The sequence below is a fragment of the Strix aluco genome, chromosome 2, assembly GCF_031877795.1.
Source record: "Strix aluco isolate bStrAlu1 chromosome 2, bStrAlu1.hap1, whole genome shotgun sequence".
NCBI lineage: Eukaryota > Metazoa > Chordata > Aves > Strigiformes > Strigidae > Strix > Strix aluco.
Genome location: NC_133932.1, coordinates 125,643,026 through 125,657,843, shown reverse-complemented (window position 1 = coordinate 125,657,843; position 14,818 = coordinate 125,643,026). Strand labels below are relative to the sequence as shown.

The window sequence follows — 14,818 nt, the reverse complement described above, 5'->3', positions numbered from 1 at the left end:
CATTTCTCTAGCAGTATCTGGCCAGCTAAAGCAATCACAGGCCTTCACCTTGTAGAGAAGATGTCTTACCTCCTTCACTCTCTGCTGCTCACTGCTGCACAGGAAGGTCCCAAACAAACAGCTGTACAGGTGATCCAGGATGGTTATCAGGAAGTACTCATTGAACTCAAATGCTGTAGGAAACTTCAGACAGAACCAGGTAATTAGGCTGGGATTTTAGAACAGGAATCGCAAATAAACTTTCTCCCACTTTGTGTTCTTGGTAAAGAGTTGGCCTCTCTTCTTGACTTCTAAACCAGTTCCCTGTTCCCTGCCTAGCTGGACATTCAGGATCATATTTGCTCCTTCCAGAAGCAAGAGTTGCTCTCTTGGAAAGCTGCTTTACATGTGCAGAGAGGAATTTTGAGCAAAAGCCAGAGGTCTGAAAGGTTTGATTGCTGTTTATACACACTCTGTGCTGCTTCAAGTTGAAGCTTGCTCCGCTGTGCCTGCCCCTCGTGACAGATCATACAACGAGACTGCGAACAAAAGGCTGAAACACATGTGAAATAATGCATAAAAAGAAATGAAAGTTTCCCAGGGCCAAATAGAAATAACCTGTGTGTGTAACACAGCACTTCCCAAAGGGAACAGCAGGGAGGCATCCTGCAACACCGGTCAGCAGGAGGAACAGGTGTCTGGGTAGGGGCTGTGTTTGCTGTTGCTGTTCCATGCAGAAACAATCAGACCCAAGACAGGGAGAACTGATGCTCCACAAAGGGTGGACAATACATGCAGTGAACTGCAAAGACATGCTGGGGTGATGGAGAGTGGGAAGCCTTCCTCCCTCACAAACCACTCTTCTTTTCCCTGGCTGCAACATCCTGACCTCACCAGCTGCAGGTCAGGATGTTGCTTGTCAGAGCAATCCAAGGAGAGCATGATGTAAGTGACTTCTGATGATGGTAAAGCCTCCCTCTTTCTCTGCTTGGATCTGGTACAGCTTCATAAATAGTGACACCCTTCTTTTCCATTTCACCTGTTTTAATCCATGATGAGCCTAATTTTTTCAGTGAACTGCCTGTCCATGGCTGACATTTGCCATGTGACACATTTGGTGTCACAACAGAAACAAAAAACCGTCCAGGTTCCAAATACCTGGGAAAAAACTTCCCAAGCATAGGGAATCTCTCCTGAACTGTACCTCTGCCATGCCTGGTCTCAAGTGAGGAACTCAGCTCTGTACATTGTGTATAAATCAGGAGCAGTGTATTTGTCTTCAGAAGAAGTTAAAATGAGCAAATGCATGTCTTGCTGCAGGTTTGGCTACAGGATCACCTTGAGTAGAGGCAACAGGGATCTGCCTGCACCCACCACGCTAGAGACTTACATTAGCAGCTCAAGTCAGTTACGCTTCTGACGGCACAGTGGGCTACTGAGGATGGCTGGGCTGTCTGTTCCTGTCCATGGTAAAAGTGAGGCAGCTGTCCCCTCTTTCAGGGTGAGACAAGCTGCTTCTCACAAGCTCACATCTATTATAGCAGCACGTAGGTAAGCAGCATGCACTAACTAGCTAATCTGATGCAAGCCGACATCGTGGCCTTCCTGGGCACTTGTGCATTCAGGCTCTTTGCTAAACAGACTCCCAGGAAACTTGTTGCCAGAGTGAAAACAAGAGTAGGAACCCAGGAAGGAGAGCCTGTGCAGGTCAGCTTGGAAATTATTCCTGTGGCCAGACACTGTGCCACATCTTGGCACACTGGCTCTGCGGATATGTGTGCCACCTAGAAATTTACCTGTCTTGTCATTTGCCAGACACAGTCGATGAACTGGAGGAAGACAGGAGAGCGATCCGCGTCTGCGTGATTCTTATCTCCATGGCCAACTCTCTGAAACAGAGCAGGACAAAGAACATGAGTCGCACAGGGCTTCGTGGGGAAACTGCTGGGGTCTCCCCTCAGTCACCCAAGCCTTTATCAACAGCTTTAAGAAGGTTCCAATGCATCTTGATTTTGCTTTGTCCCTATCAGTGAGTAAAGAACAGCTACTCCCTTCGTCTTTGAAGTGAAATTTCTTTACGGGGATATTTTCATGCTAAATTAAAACAAGAGTTGTTTGAGTAGAGGCTCCAGATGCTATGCTGGCACTGACTTCAGTTAATAGCTAAAGTTCAGAAGGAAAAAAAATGAGAATGCTTTTTGCTTCAGTTGCAGCTGTTGTCCTGGCTACTTCAGTAGTACAGTGTGATAGATCTAAACACTACCTACAAGCACAGCATGTGGCGATAACCATCACACAACACCTCGCAGCTTCCAAGTGCTGTACAAACACTAACCCAGCTCATCTCCTGCCACCTCAAGAGAGGCAGTGATGAAAGTATCCCCAGAAGTAGGCCTCCAACCCTGACCGTGCTGTGTGGCCAAGACAGGCGAGGCCTGATTCCTTATAATTAGTATAGTATGTTAATGGTTATATATTACCCAGGAACCCTAAGTACCATACAGACAGAACAAGAAACATGTAAGTAACAAGAGATCCCTACCTCTTCTGTAATACTGTTGTCCCCTGACCAAAGGAAATCAGTATAATTATCTTCTTTGTATAGACAGGGAAGCTAAAATACTCGTCGTTCAAACACCAGATAACAGTTTTTTTGCAGCAGAACCTCAGTTGCTTAGTGCCTCAGTTTCCCCACCTTCCTCAGTGCATCTGACTATGCACCATCGCACGTGCTGTGAACAGACCCTGTTCTAGCCCTTACCAAAATTCAACAACCGCAAGAGAACATCTGTGAGCAAAACGCAACAGGAACAAAACCTGAAAGGATACTACTGAAAGGCTCTCTCAATTCCCATCAGTGCAAATGGTAACAAACTGCTGTGTTACGAGTCCACAAAGCTGCCTCTCTGCCAACTCTAGGGACACAACCACGAGCTACTCTTGGTCCAATCTCAAACTGCTGTTCTTTTACCTAAACAATTAAAAGCCTCCCCAAAAATAAAATGCGCCTGAAGAAAATGTGAGGTCAAGGCCATAACCAAATTCTCCAGCCTCTCCAATACCAAGGCATTTGTTAGATGATGGTGTCCAAGCAGTCTCAGAAAATGGACTGAGCTGGAAAGAAAGACAAAAAATACCCCAGTGGTCTCTGCCAACTCCCAGCAGAAATGCCTGTCCCAAACCCAAAGCACACTGTTAGTTTAAGCCTAAGCATGGGAAGACAACCTATCAGTCAGGCAACTGAAAGATTTAATACCACCTGTTCCTTGTATCTGACCAATACTGTCTCCAGGGAGGTTAAGAGATGACTGGAATTATAGGCAGAAAACAATAGCAGCAGCATTCACCTTTCTTCTGCGAGTTCAGCAGGGAGACTTCTCACAGGAAAGGCTAAACTCCTTTGAAATCCTTCAAGGTGGGCAATAACTTTCTGTTCAGTGCCTTCCAAGGGCTAGTGACTCACCAGCTGAAATCTGTGGCCGAAGCTCAGCCACTCCTTCTCCACTAGCACTTCAAAGCCCCTGATAGTTCGGTAGTAGCCATCTAACATGAGCAGAGAGAGAGAGGTGAGCTGGGCTGTCCGGTCCCAGCCATCACTGCAGTGTACCACCACAGATGTCTTCCCCGACTCCACCTTGTCAGCAATTCGAAGGGCTCCAGCGAGAATAAGCTAGGACAAGGAAAAAAAAAAAAAAAGTTACAAAATCTCTTTGGAACAGAAACTATAAATGAAAAATGTCTATTGATAACACAGGACAAACCAAGGGCTCTGTCTGCCACAAGGAGAATGGTAAATCAGTTCCAACTCCTTTATAACTAGGACAGTAAATTGGTGAACACATTTTTTGTTTCAGCAAGATGACAACACACCTAAATTGTGGTGTAAGCACAACTCTAGAAGAACCCTTGCATTAAGCTCAGTCCTTGGACAGTTCAGGATTTAAATGCAAGAGCATTCTGTGTCTGCAACATGAACACAAAATGGCCATTGCCTTGCAACTGCCCCAGGAGCAGATCTACCCCATCTGCGTTAGCAAGTCAACAATGTAACCTGGGCATTTTTAGGAGAGAAAGAGCTTAATTTGAAAATCAACATCTGAAGAATTTTGCCCCACTCATTCTGACTCTGCTTGGATTCCTGAAAGGCTGATAGCATGAACTCCCAACATTTGCTGGTCTGGACCAGGCAGTAGTAATGTCAGGATGTCAAGGATCCCTGAGTCAAGAGATTGGAAACTCTGTGACTCCTGTGCTCTCACCAGGGCTTTCATAGTCACACATTACCCAGGAACACGCTTCACTTCCAAAACACCATCTTTCAGTATTTCAAGCCCCTCTCTTGTCCCTTTTCCCATTGCCTCAAAATTCCCTATTCTGTGAAAGTGTGGTTTCATTTGTTTATAAATTGAAAAAGAAATTGAAAGTCTTTAAATTTCTCATGAATTGAAAAATCCAGCACTGGTGTTAGCTCTGGTGTTAGCTACATTTCCCAGTGAACAGACTGGTACGGACTTGTGGTTACTCAGCCACATCCAGTGGATGTAGACATGCATACCTTAATATGCTCCAGCCAGTGAGTTGACTCTAAATTAGACAGCCAGTGAGTCTCCTCGATATTGGGATACACAATTTCTTTCAGTTTTCTCAGTGACTCTCTCATAACATGAATATTGTGAATGTCCAGGAACACTAATTCTGCATTCTGATAGGCATCCTCACTCTCATAGCCCCCTCCTTTAGCCTGAAGAACAAAATCCACATACAATTCATTAAGCAAAAACATATTTTATACTTTATCCCAATTGTTTGTCCTGAGCAAATATCAGCTGAGAAAATACCACAGTGATTATGCTATCTAAAGCAGGCAGAAAACATTTGATTTATCTTACAATTAGGAACAAACATGTGCACGTACACACTTTGTGTTTCTTTCCTGCAATAGTTAATGAATGCTATCATTTTTACCACAGAATATCGCATTACAAGCCTTCTTTTCCTCTGTAATTATCATTTATTCCCATTCAAGTTGCTAGCTCATTAGATTCACTATTCTGTCATTTACAAATTTACCATACTATACAGAGGAGAATATCCCACACACTAATTGCCTTTCCTAAGTAGTGAGAAAGGCAGATTTAAAAAAAAAGAAAAAAAAAAATCACTTTTAGTGCAACAAAGCAATTTTAACATTAAAGCAGAGCTTAGAGTGATGGCTTGAGACATAATTTTAAAAAGGGTAGAAAGGAGGACTTGGGAATGACCAACCTGTTGGCCTCGCCTCTGTGCCTGGGAAGATCATGGAACAGATACTCCTAGAAGCTATGCTAAGGCACATGGAGACAGGGAGGTGATTTGAGACAGCCTGCATGGCTTCACCAAGGACAAGTCCTGCCTGACCAACCTAGTGGCCTTCTGTGATGGAGTGACTACATCAGTGGACAAGGGAAGAGCTATGGATGTCGTCTATCTGGACTTCTGTAAGGCCTTTGACATAGTACCCCACAACATCCTTCTCTAAATGGGAGAAATACGGATTTGATGGGTGAACTGTTCTGTGGATGAGGAATTGGTTGGATGGTTGCATCCAGAGGGTAGTGGTCAACAGCTCAATGTCCAGATGGAGACTGGTGACAAGCAGTGTCCTTCAGGGTTCTGTATTGGGACCAGTACTGTTTAATATCTTCATTAATGACATGGACAGTGGGATCAAGTGCATCTGCAGCAAGTTTGCAGATGTCACCAAGCTGAGTGGTGCAGTTGACATGCCTGAGGGACAGGATGCCATCCAGAGGGACCTGGACAAGCTCGAGAATTGGGCCCGAGTGAACCTCATGAGCTTCAACAAGGCCAAGTGCAAAGTCCTACACCTGGGTTGAGGCAACCCCAGTAACAATACAGGCTGGGGGATGAAGGGACTGAGAGCAGCCCTACAGAGAAGGACTTGGGGATACTGATGATGAAAAGCTGGATATGAGCCGACAATGAAGCCCAGAAAGCCAACCGTATCCTGGGCTGCATCAAAAGAAGTGTGGCCAGCAGGTCGAGGGAGGTGATTCTGCCCCTTTGCTCTGGTGAGATCCCACCTGGAGTACTGTGTCCAGCTCTGGAGTCTTCAGCCCAGGAAAGACATGGAGCTGCTGGAGTGGGTCCAGAGGAGAGCTACAAAAATGATCAGAGGAATGGAACAGCTCTCCTATGAAGACAGCCTGAGAGCGCCTGGAGAAGAGAAGGCTCCAGGGAGACCTTACTGTTGCCTTTCAGTACTTCAGGGGGACTTATAAGAAAGATGGGGACAGACTTTTTAGTAGGGCTGTTGCAATAGGACAAGGGGTAATGGTTTTAAATTAAAAGAGGGTAGATTCAGACTAAATATAAGGAAGAAATTTTTTGCAATGAGAGTGGTGAAACACTGGTACAGGTTGCCCACAGAGGTGGTAGATGCCTCACCCCTGGAAACATTCAAGGTCACGTTGGACGGGGCTCTGAGCAACCTGATCAAGTTGAAGGTGTTCCTGCTCATTGCAGGGATGTTAGACTAGATGACATTTAAAGGTCCCTTCCAATCCAAACCATTCTATGATTCTGTAACAGCAGGAAGAACACAGCAACATTCCTAGACATTAAAGATACCCATATTATATTTTGAAATTAAATTGTATTTTGAAATTAAAGATCATGATGCCTGATCTTCAGACGTCCTGAGTATCCTCTGCTCCCACCAGGATTAACAGGGAGAGTTCTGACACAGAGGAAGAAGTCTTCCAACTATGTGAAGTGAAAAATGGCCATACACAAGATCCAGAGTTTGCTAGAGTTCAACCTCAGTACTACTTTGATTTCCACCCCCCCTTCCAATCTCATTTCCCATTGTAGATTAATCCAAATGGACCTTTAGTAGTCACACTGATATCTTGTGGATACCAGTGCAGGTGTAAAAGTCTGTCTACAGAATCAGATCATTGCATATGATTCCATTCACAGTGGAAAACCCTTTGTGATCCTCAGAAATAATTTGAAATGGTGGTGGGAAATGTGCTCTAAATTACTACATTCCCAGCTTTAGACAGAGGAAGAAGCACCTGACCTTATTAGCTACGGCATTCACACTAGGCCTTGCATCAAATATGAAGATTTTATGGGACTGAGCATTAGAATCCATGATGGCTTGAAGGTACTTTTCATCTTCCTTGCTTCGCTTGCCACTCACTCCCACCATTGGCTGGCTACAGCGAGTGATCGTTGCTTGACTTTCTGGGTGAATCCACGACAATACCTTTGAAAATAAATGAGAAGAAAATGAAGGAAAAATGGGATTCACTAAACCAGTGAAGTGTTTTACCTGTAATGGCTTGCTCTGGGATCCTGTCATGTATTAGCTGGTTCCAGAAGGCTGGATTCTATTACATCACGACTTATTGAAAGAAAGAACTCTTCTGTCCTTACTCATTCATTCTCGTGTCATTCCCAAAGTTTGAAAAACAAGAGGTGACTGAATAGGTTTAAGTCTTACTTTAAAATATGATGCAGACTGTTTTATTGTTTTTGTGTGAGTCACAAACACACTTTCTTGCTCTGCAGTCATTAGGCTATGTCTTACTCTACGTTACACCATGTAAAAGTTAAACACTGTAGGAACAGATTTAATTTTCTATAGACTTGAGAAGTAAAACAGTACATTCTCAGTTACTGCTGAAATAATCATCATAATGATGTGTTGTGTCTTAATTTCATTTACTAAGCATTTTCATCAAGAGTATCACTAAGTATTTCTCTATCCTGAAAGTCAGAGTAGGCCAGACAATTGTAAACAACCAAACAGGGCTGCTTTGTGTTTCCCAGGAACTCAACTAAGATTCAGTCTGGGTTGTGCTAAGTTATCTTATCTTCTCATTTTGGTTTAGTCTACATCTCTTTCACAACTGCAGTTCCAGCGATAATGTTGCTTTCTAACTCCTCAAACATGTTGCTGTCACTTTTATTATCCATTGACCATTTATTTGCTCCCTGGAATCCACTCAGCCTGATCTTGGTATTATTTATGGCCCAAAGGTATGTAACAGAACCACATCAAAGTGGCTTCTTTTGTCACACTCACTGGTAGGCGTCCTCTTGATCTGAAGGATGCTACTCTCTTTAATTCTTCATCAGGAATGTTTACAGGCACAGCTAGAATGGCAGGGTATGTATCACACAGCTCATAGCGCTCATTAATCTTGGTCAACCTCCAGCTTTCATTGGGAATTCCCTAAAGAGGAAAAAACAGAAGGTTAGCAAATGAGTTGTTCTGGGACCTCAGCACAATCAAATTCCCTGACCTGAAATTCAAGGTAGCTTTTGTTAATGAAGGACATTTAGGGCTGGAGCCTGGGACTGCATTATCTTGGTAACTTGCATTTCAGGCCTCTTCCCAGAGAGGCACATGTTTTGTATCACATCGCTGAAGAACAGGAGAACTAGAAGACTGCAGGCAGGCTCACCTACGGCCAAGGAACTGTGGAAGCTACAGATGTGGCAACACAGGTGATCCCCCTGAGAGCATCTTTAACATACCTCCCAGTCTCATCATGGTGCTTACAGGAGAGCCAGGAGCAGGACAGAACAGGTGACTGACAGTCCTCACTCCTCTCTCAGCACTTAGCTCAAACGTGGTGGGTAGAAACTGGGGATGGAAAGTGGAGTTACCAGACAGGATGGAGGGGAAGACAGAAGGGAGAACAGGCAGTAAAACACCCCAAAAGAATCAATCTGGCTTGGGTCTTGTTCAGTGTTTGTGGCACAGCTGTCCAATCCTCTAAAAACACCAGAAACCTACTAACTGTACGTCTCTGGCTGCGTGACTATATGCTATCTGGACAGTGATGTGCAACTCCCACGTTCCACTCAGACTAAGCTCTCTGGTCCTACTAATCTGACTTGGGCTGGGAGAGCAGGGGATCTACACACACACGTGTATCACCAAGCTCAGCATGCCCTGGTGGGGAAGTAACTCAACAGGTTCCCAGGTGATAGCCTCCAGGTAACACCCGAAGCACAACAGGGATGATCCTGACAACCTGTGGACTTAGTTTGGCTGACACTGGGAGTTAACAAATCAAAACGGTGTGGTTGCTACTGCATGCCTGTAAGGAGAAATTTAAACAGACACTTGCTGCAGCAGGGGTGAGCACCGACACAAACCATCTCTGTGGGGGGGGGAAGACACATCTACTGTGGTGAACATGGCCAGGCTGTTAAGCACAGAGTCTGTTTTAGAGGAGCATCAGCTCTTAAAACAACTCATGCTTCTGTTCTAATAAACAGTACTTCATTTTAAGGAGGGTGGTGGAACACTGATTACCACTGTTGCGGCTCCCACAGGAAATAAATGACAAATCTCACACAAGTCAGACAAGCTGTGGTAATTATGGTTGGCCCACAGACTGCAGCCAGTTGCCGGTCACAGCAGTGAGTCATGCTGTCAAAACAGGTCATGGTTAGAAATCTGAAGAGAGGGCAGATCTTCTGTCTAATACTGGTCACACCCTGCTTGTGAATCACCCCTGGTGCTGTGGCCTTCCCTGGGAAGGAAATGTTACTACAAGGAATCAACAGAGCTGACAGGAATCATGAGTACCCCAAAACCCTAAAGGAAAGCTATTTTTGGCACTGCCTGAAGTCAAAGTGGCAGGAATGGGCATCAAACAGTGTGTATACACAGTCCAAGCTTACTGATAGGTAAAACATGCTCGGAGGTCTACCTGCTGTACACAGCAAGGATGGAATCTCCTGGGTCCACCAGCTCTGCTGTCAACCAGGGAATAGCAAGAGTCTTGCTCTTAAGCTGTTTGTCAAGCTGTGATCAAACTGGTTACTATCTGGAAGTGAACTAATGGCAAATGACTAAATTGTTCTCAGTCCTGTACTGATAAGTACATGACTGCACTGCAATGGATCCACCAGCAACACTTGGAGATTTCACCTCCCCCAAATCTGAATTAAAACTATACTGTTGGCACACTCTTGGCAAGGAAAATGGGAGCTGACAAGCAGTTACAGGGCAGAAACTCTCCTTTTTGTTCTACCCTGCAATTCTATCAGTGCTCCCTGAGAAGATCAAGCAGTCACTGGCACTGCAAAGCACCCTCTTCACAGTGCTGGGCAGAACGGCTTCAGCACACACTGCTCAGTCCAGAACCAACACCTCCAAAGCTATAAGTCTTTCAGCTGTCACCCTGACAAAATTGAATGAAATCTTTCCTGTGCGATAGCCCAGACCAGGAAAATCCCCCCCTGAGAAAGAAAAGAGGCTGTGTGTCAGCATTCAAGTTTCCTTTGAATCATGGGGAATGACTGCTTTCCCCTGGCACAGGGGCCCTGAATCAGCACCACCCTAAGAAGGTTTTGGATTCAGACTGTGACTTTCTCTAAGGACTTGAAGCAAATAGAAATAAGTGGGCTAGAAGAGAAGTTGAATTTGCATCTTCCCAGGAGGTTTGCCGTGATGCAGTGTAGCTTCTGCATTTATTCATGCTCCTTCAGATTTGCACTTTCTCCAGCTGGAATCAATAGAAAAAGCTAAACATGATAAAAAGCACATTGGTATTTCCTCATATAAGATGCATTTCACTGCTTCCTGGTAAGTTGTAAGCACCCAAAAGCCTGCTATCAAACCAACCCAAACTGTTGCAGATGTAACTCAAGAAGCCTCTGCAGGCTCAGGACCGGCTCTGGGAGCCGCTGCTAAGAGCAGCATGATTGTCCTGAAGCTACTAGGGAATGTGGCTGCCGGGTGCCCACATTAGTGACCAAAGCTTGCTGCCCTGACTGGTGTACAAAGTCTGTCTTCTCCAGGTAAACTAACGCTGCTAGTAGATCCTATTAAACTTGTTTATCCTCAAAACAGGGCGGTTTGTCTGAACTGCCTGCTGGAGACCCTTGCCTTGCATCAGCCTCTGAACTGTGCCCGGGTTTGGGAGCAGGTGAGCTGGCCTTGCAGCCCTCCCCCTTCTCTACTCCCCAAGGGCCTGACTGCCTCTTCAAATCCCAGCTCTGATGTGGCCCAGCTGCACCCCTGCAGCTCAGACTGCCAAGGGCACTGCAAAGCCATGCAAAAGAGCTGTGTGAAAATATAGAGAAAGGCAAGAAATGTAAAACTGAAGACAGAGGAAGAGGATTGTTGAGATGGGGATCACTGGCAGCCCAAGGTTTCAAGAGGGAAAACATCATCATGAAATGGTATAAAATCCAAAAGGAAAAACTGCAGGTTTAGTAGGCGAGGTTTGGGTGAGGGTCAACAGCTGGGTCATCTGTGTGCTGATGTTGACATTACTGGTGAAAGATGGCAACAACAACCCAACTGAGGGAGGTGCAGAGGCTAATACTTCTCCTCTCACTGGTGCTGGCCTGGCCAGGAAAGTCTCTTCAGATGCCTGCTCTGAGGTGGTGAGTACTAATGCTCAACCTAGTAGTTAGTTAAATCTCAGCTATCTTTTTTGTGGGTTAGCCAGTAAATAATTGCTTCATACCCTCAATCTGCATACATCTTGCTGGAAGAGTATCTTCATGCATGGCTAAAGATGCTCAAACGCACTCACTCAAAAGAGGGATGGTAACAGCCTGGACTGAAGCTACGCCTGGAGCTTGCGATGAAGGTGTCCCAGCGCTTGGGAAGACTCCTTACAACTGTATCATCTAACCATAGAGATGGAGCCTTTATGTTGTCTCCACACACAAACCAGACTTGTTTCCCTCTGGATAGTCATTGACGTCTTACTTTAATGACCTGTGCTCAGTTACTACTTGCCCTACGCACGTTGCAGAAGATGGAGTTTGTTTGCAGGGAAAAACTGTTGTAGACACACCAGCGTGGCACTGAAACCACCACCGTGCAAAGCACATGTTTAAGCTTAAGCACATGAGGATCTTTCACTGACAGGAAAAAAAAATTTCCTTGCTGGAGTTACACATCTCTATAGGATCCAGAAGACCAACTCCGAGCTTAGCCACACAGGTACACCCTGAGCTGCAGTGGGTAAGGCAGGCAGGGACCTGAGTTACACATCAGCAGTGTGTGTCTCAAACTTGGTTTGAGCCATGAGATACCAAGAGACTGAGCACGTTAGGTCAGGCGCATCCCTACACTGACATAGGATACAGCTGCCAGGGCCAAGCTGGTCCTTCTGCTATGAACTCAGCGCAGGCCATGTCCACTTAGCACAAGAAAGCTGTGATTTGTTTTGCAGTAGAGACATACCTAGCACAAGCAGGACCTCAGTTAAACCATGGGACATTTAACAGTTCAAGTCTCCTTTTACTCCCTTAAGTTACACCCAACAATCCTCCATAGGATGTTGTTCTCATGCTCTACCTTTCCCACCCTGCTTGTATACTAATGCTGGGCACTTCTTTTATCCTCAAAATAGGTCAGCTCCTCTTCTGGATTATTCATTTCTGTATGTTTTCTCTGAAAGCTACAACCACAGCCCTATACTGTGGCTCCCTGGTACATATGACCAGAGCATAGGATTACACAAGCATGACTTCTGTAGGGAGACATCACACACTTCCAGCTTCACAACCCCTTGTAATATTTTCCAAATGCTCCCCACCTTATTAAGGAAAATGAAAGCTTTAAGTTAGTCCAAAGGCATCTCAAGGCCTTTCAGTTTCAACTGAGTCTTATTCACTTTGCAATTCTGTTTTATACTCTGCCAGCCCGCATGTAATAAAAATCAGGGAGCAATTTCAGTTTTAAATTTCATTTGCCACATGTGATTCCATTTACCGACCAAGTCCCAAACCTCTCTGACTTCCTTTTGTTCTCTACAGGTTGTTTATTACTCCCCATAGTTTTACACCATCACAGATTTTTTAATAAGTTACATATTTCCATCTTTCCCAAGAATGCTAACAGAGAAGTCAGGGGTTTATTGAATATCTTTCCTAATTGCTACAGTCTCTATCATATCAACACACTTATATTAATCTGAAAAAAAATTGTAATACATAAATCATACCACACACAAACTTGCCATGTCTACCAGTATAGACACAGATGCTACTATGGATCCAGAAAAGTCTTTTCTGGATGCCTGGTAGTTGACTTCTACTTTTACTTTGCTCCCTCTCTCTGTCCCTGCTCCCACAGGCAAATGACTGACCCCACCTAAGATATATCAAGTTCACGCCTGGCCATACTGCTGGGCTGCTTATGCCCTGGGCCAATGCTTCTCTTACAGTTTTGAAACCAATTCCAAAAGGTCCTGCAGATAGTGCACATGTCCTGCTTGTCTATTTCTGATCACAATTCATACAGTCAGAGACAGGTAATCCCATTATCTGATTTGATGATGCCAGTTTTGTTTCACTGTTAACGAATCCCTGCTGCCATTTCAGGACATAATCCTGATTTACTGTAGTATTTGTTATTGCTTTAACAGAACCTGGTTGGATTAAGAAAAAAGGCTAAGACATACACACAGATAAACTGAACATCTATAGTTATAAATGCTGAAATTAAATAAACAGACCGAAATACCTAAAAGTTTTGGAGGGGACATAAAGCTTCATGCTGCAGGACCTAAATCAATCTAATGAAAGAGATGAAATTCTCCTCCTGGCCAGATCACAACATAAACATCTACTGCAGTATGGTTCACCTCTTCTTCAGCAGCTGGTGTTGGTCACTTTTGGAGATAAGCTACTGGAACAGATGGATTGCGTGATCTGGAATGACTGTGGCCCATCATGGGTAAAATTCAGATAGGCCATGGCTGCAAAATATCCTGGTTTGGATTAATTGTTGCAGATGCTAATGTAAGCAAATGACCAGGGGCTTCAGCATATGAACATCAGTTTGGTTTCTTGACATAAAAGCAGTCAGGCTAAGTTCTTCCTGTCCGTTCAAAAATGATACAGAAGCAGGTCATAACAAAAGTAGTACACGTTGCAGCAATGTCTCATTTGTGACATGCTTTACACACAACAGTGCTACCTCGTGTGACCAGAAACAAAGACACAGAATCACAGAATCAGATCAGAGCCCAGAGTCTCATTTTCTTTACAGAAAGGCCATGAAGAGCTGCAAATCACATGCATGCAAATATTCATATCCTTTCACTGTGTAACCAAGCTCCTGCCAAATTTAAGGTACAGCCAATCACAATATAAAAACTAATATGGACAGAAAAGCTTGTATTCTAAAACCAGACATGACAGGATTAAGAAATTGCAATAATTTACCTCCAAATTCTCAAGGGTCACCCTTCCTTCTTTCCAGGTATTGTAAGAATGTCTTTTGTACTTCATCTGTTTTAACTGAAGCTTGTCTAAGTGAATGCTGTGCTTTTCAATGGAGGTTATTTTGATAGCACAGGTATTCTCTAGTCTTTACTCCAGAGTTCTCAGCCCTATAAAGAAGCATCTTGCCCATAAAGCTTGGGCTGCAGATCCTTCTTTATAAACAGATCTTTCCTTAAAATAACTACCAAGAAGCAAATTCTAAATCAAGCAATAATCGCTGCATTATCCAGTCTTATTAGTCAAAGTCGACCTTAGATACAATGTGTGTCATTGATTACAAATGATCAGGGTTTGTCTCTACTAGGATTTAGACTGTGGTACCTCATTGCAAAACATACACTTTTTTGCAATGGAGACAGCAGAGGTAAGATACATATCACTTTCAATTAGCAGCCTAGAAGCCAGCGATCTATCTTAGATAGCTATTTTAGGAGGGAACAAATCACCCCCAACAGTGAAGCGCTCTCTTCCCATCTGTTAATGACAGGCCTAGATAACCAATTTAGAAGGCTTTTAGAAGACTAGAGCTAGAAAAACGAATCCTTTCCTTAGGTTTTGG

General features: G+C 44.2%; 1 protein-coding gene across 7 annotated transcripts in view; it reads right to left on the bottom strand.

Moving 5' to 3' along the window:
* MTMR2 (myotubularin related protein 2) overlaps positions 1-14,818 on the bottom strand; it is a 63,982-nt gene that overhangs the window by 4,528 nt on the left and 44,636 nt on the right. For all 7 annotated transcript variants that reach the window (XM_074816212.1, XM_074816214.1, XM_074816218.1 and 4 more), the window contains 6 exons: positions 8,075-8,224; positions 7,064-7,252; positions 4,535-4,720; positions 3,443-3,649; positions 1,776-1,868; positions 70-183 (listed from right to left, as the gene is read on the bottom strand). In XM_074816212.1, the coding sequence (XP_074672313.1) occupies positions 70-183; positions 1,776-1,868; positions 3,443-3,649; positions 4,535-4,720; positions 7,064-7,252; positions 8,075-8,224 (939 nt within the window). The remainder of the gene's footprint in view (positions 1-69; positions 184-1,775; positions 1,869-3,442; positions 3,650-4,534; positions 4,721-7,063; positions 7,253-8,074; positions 8,225-14,818) is intronic.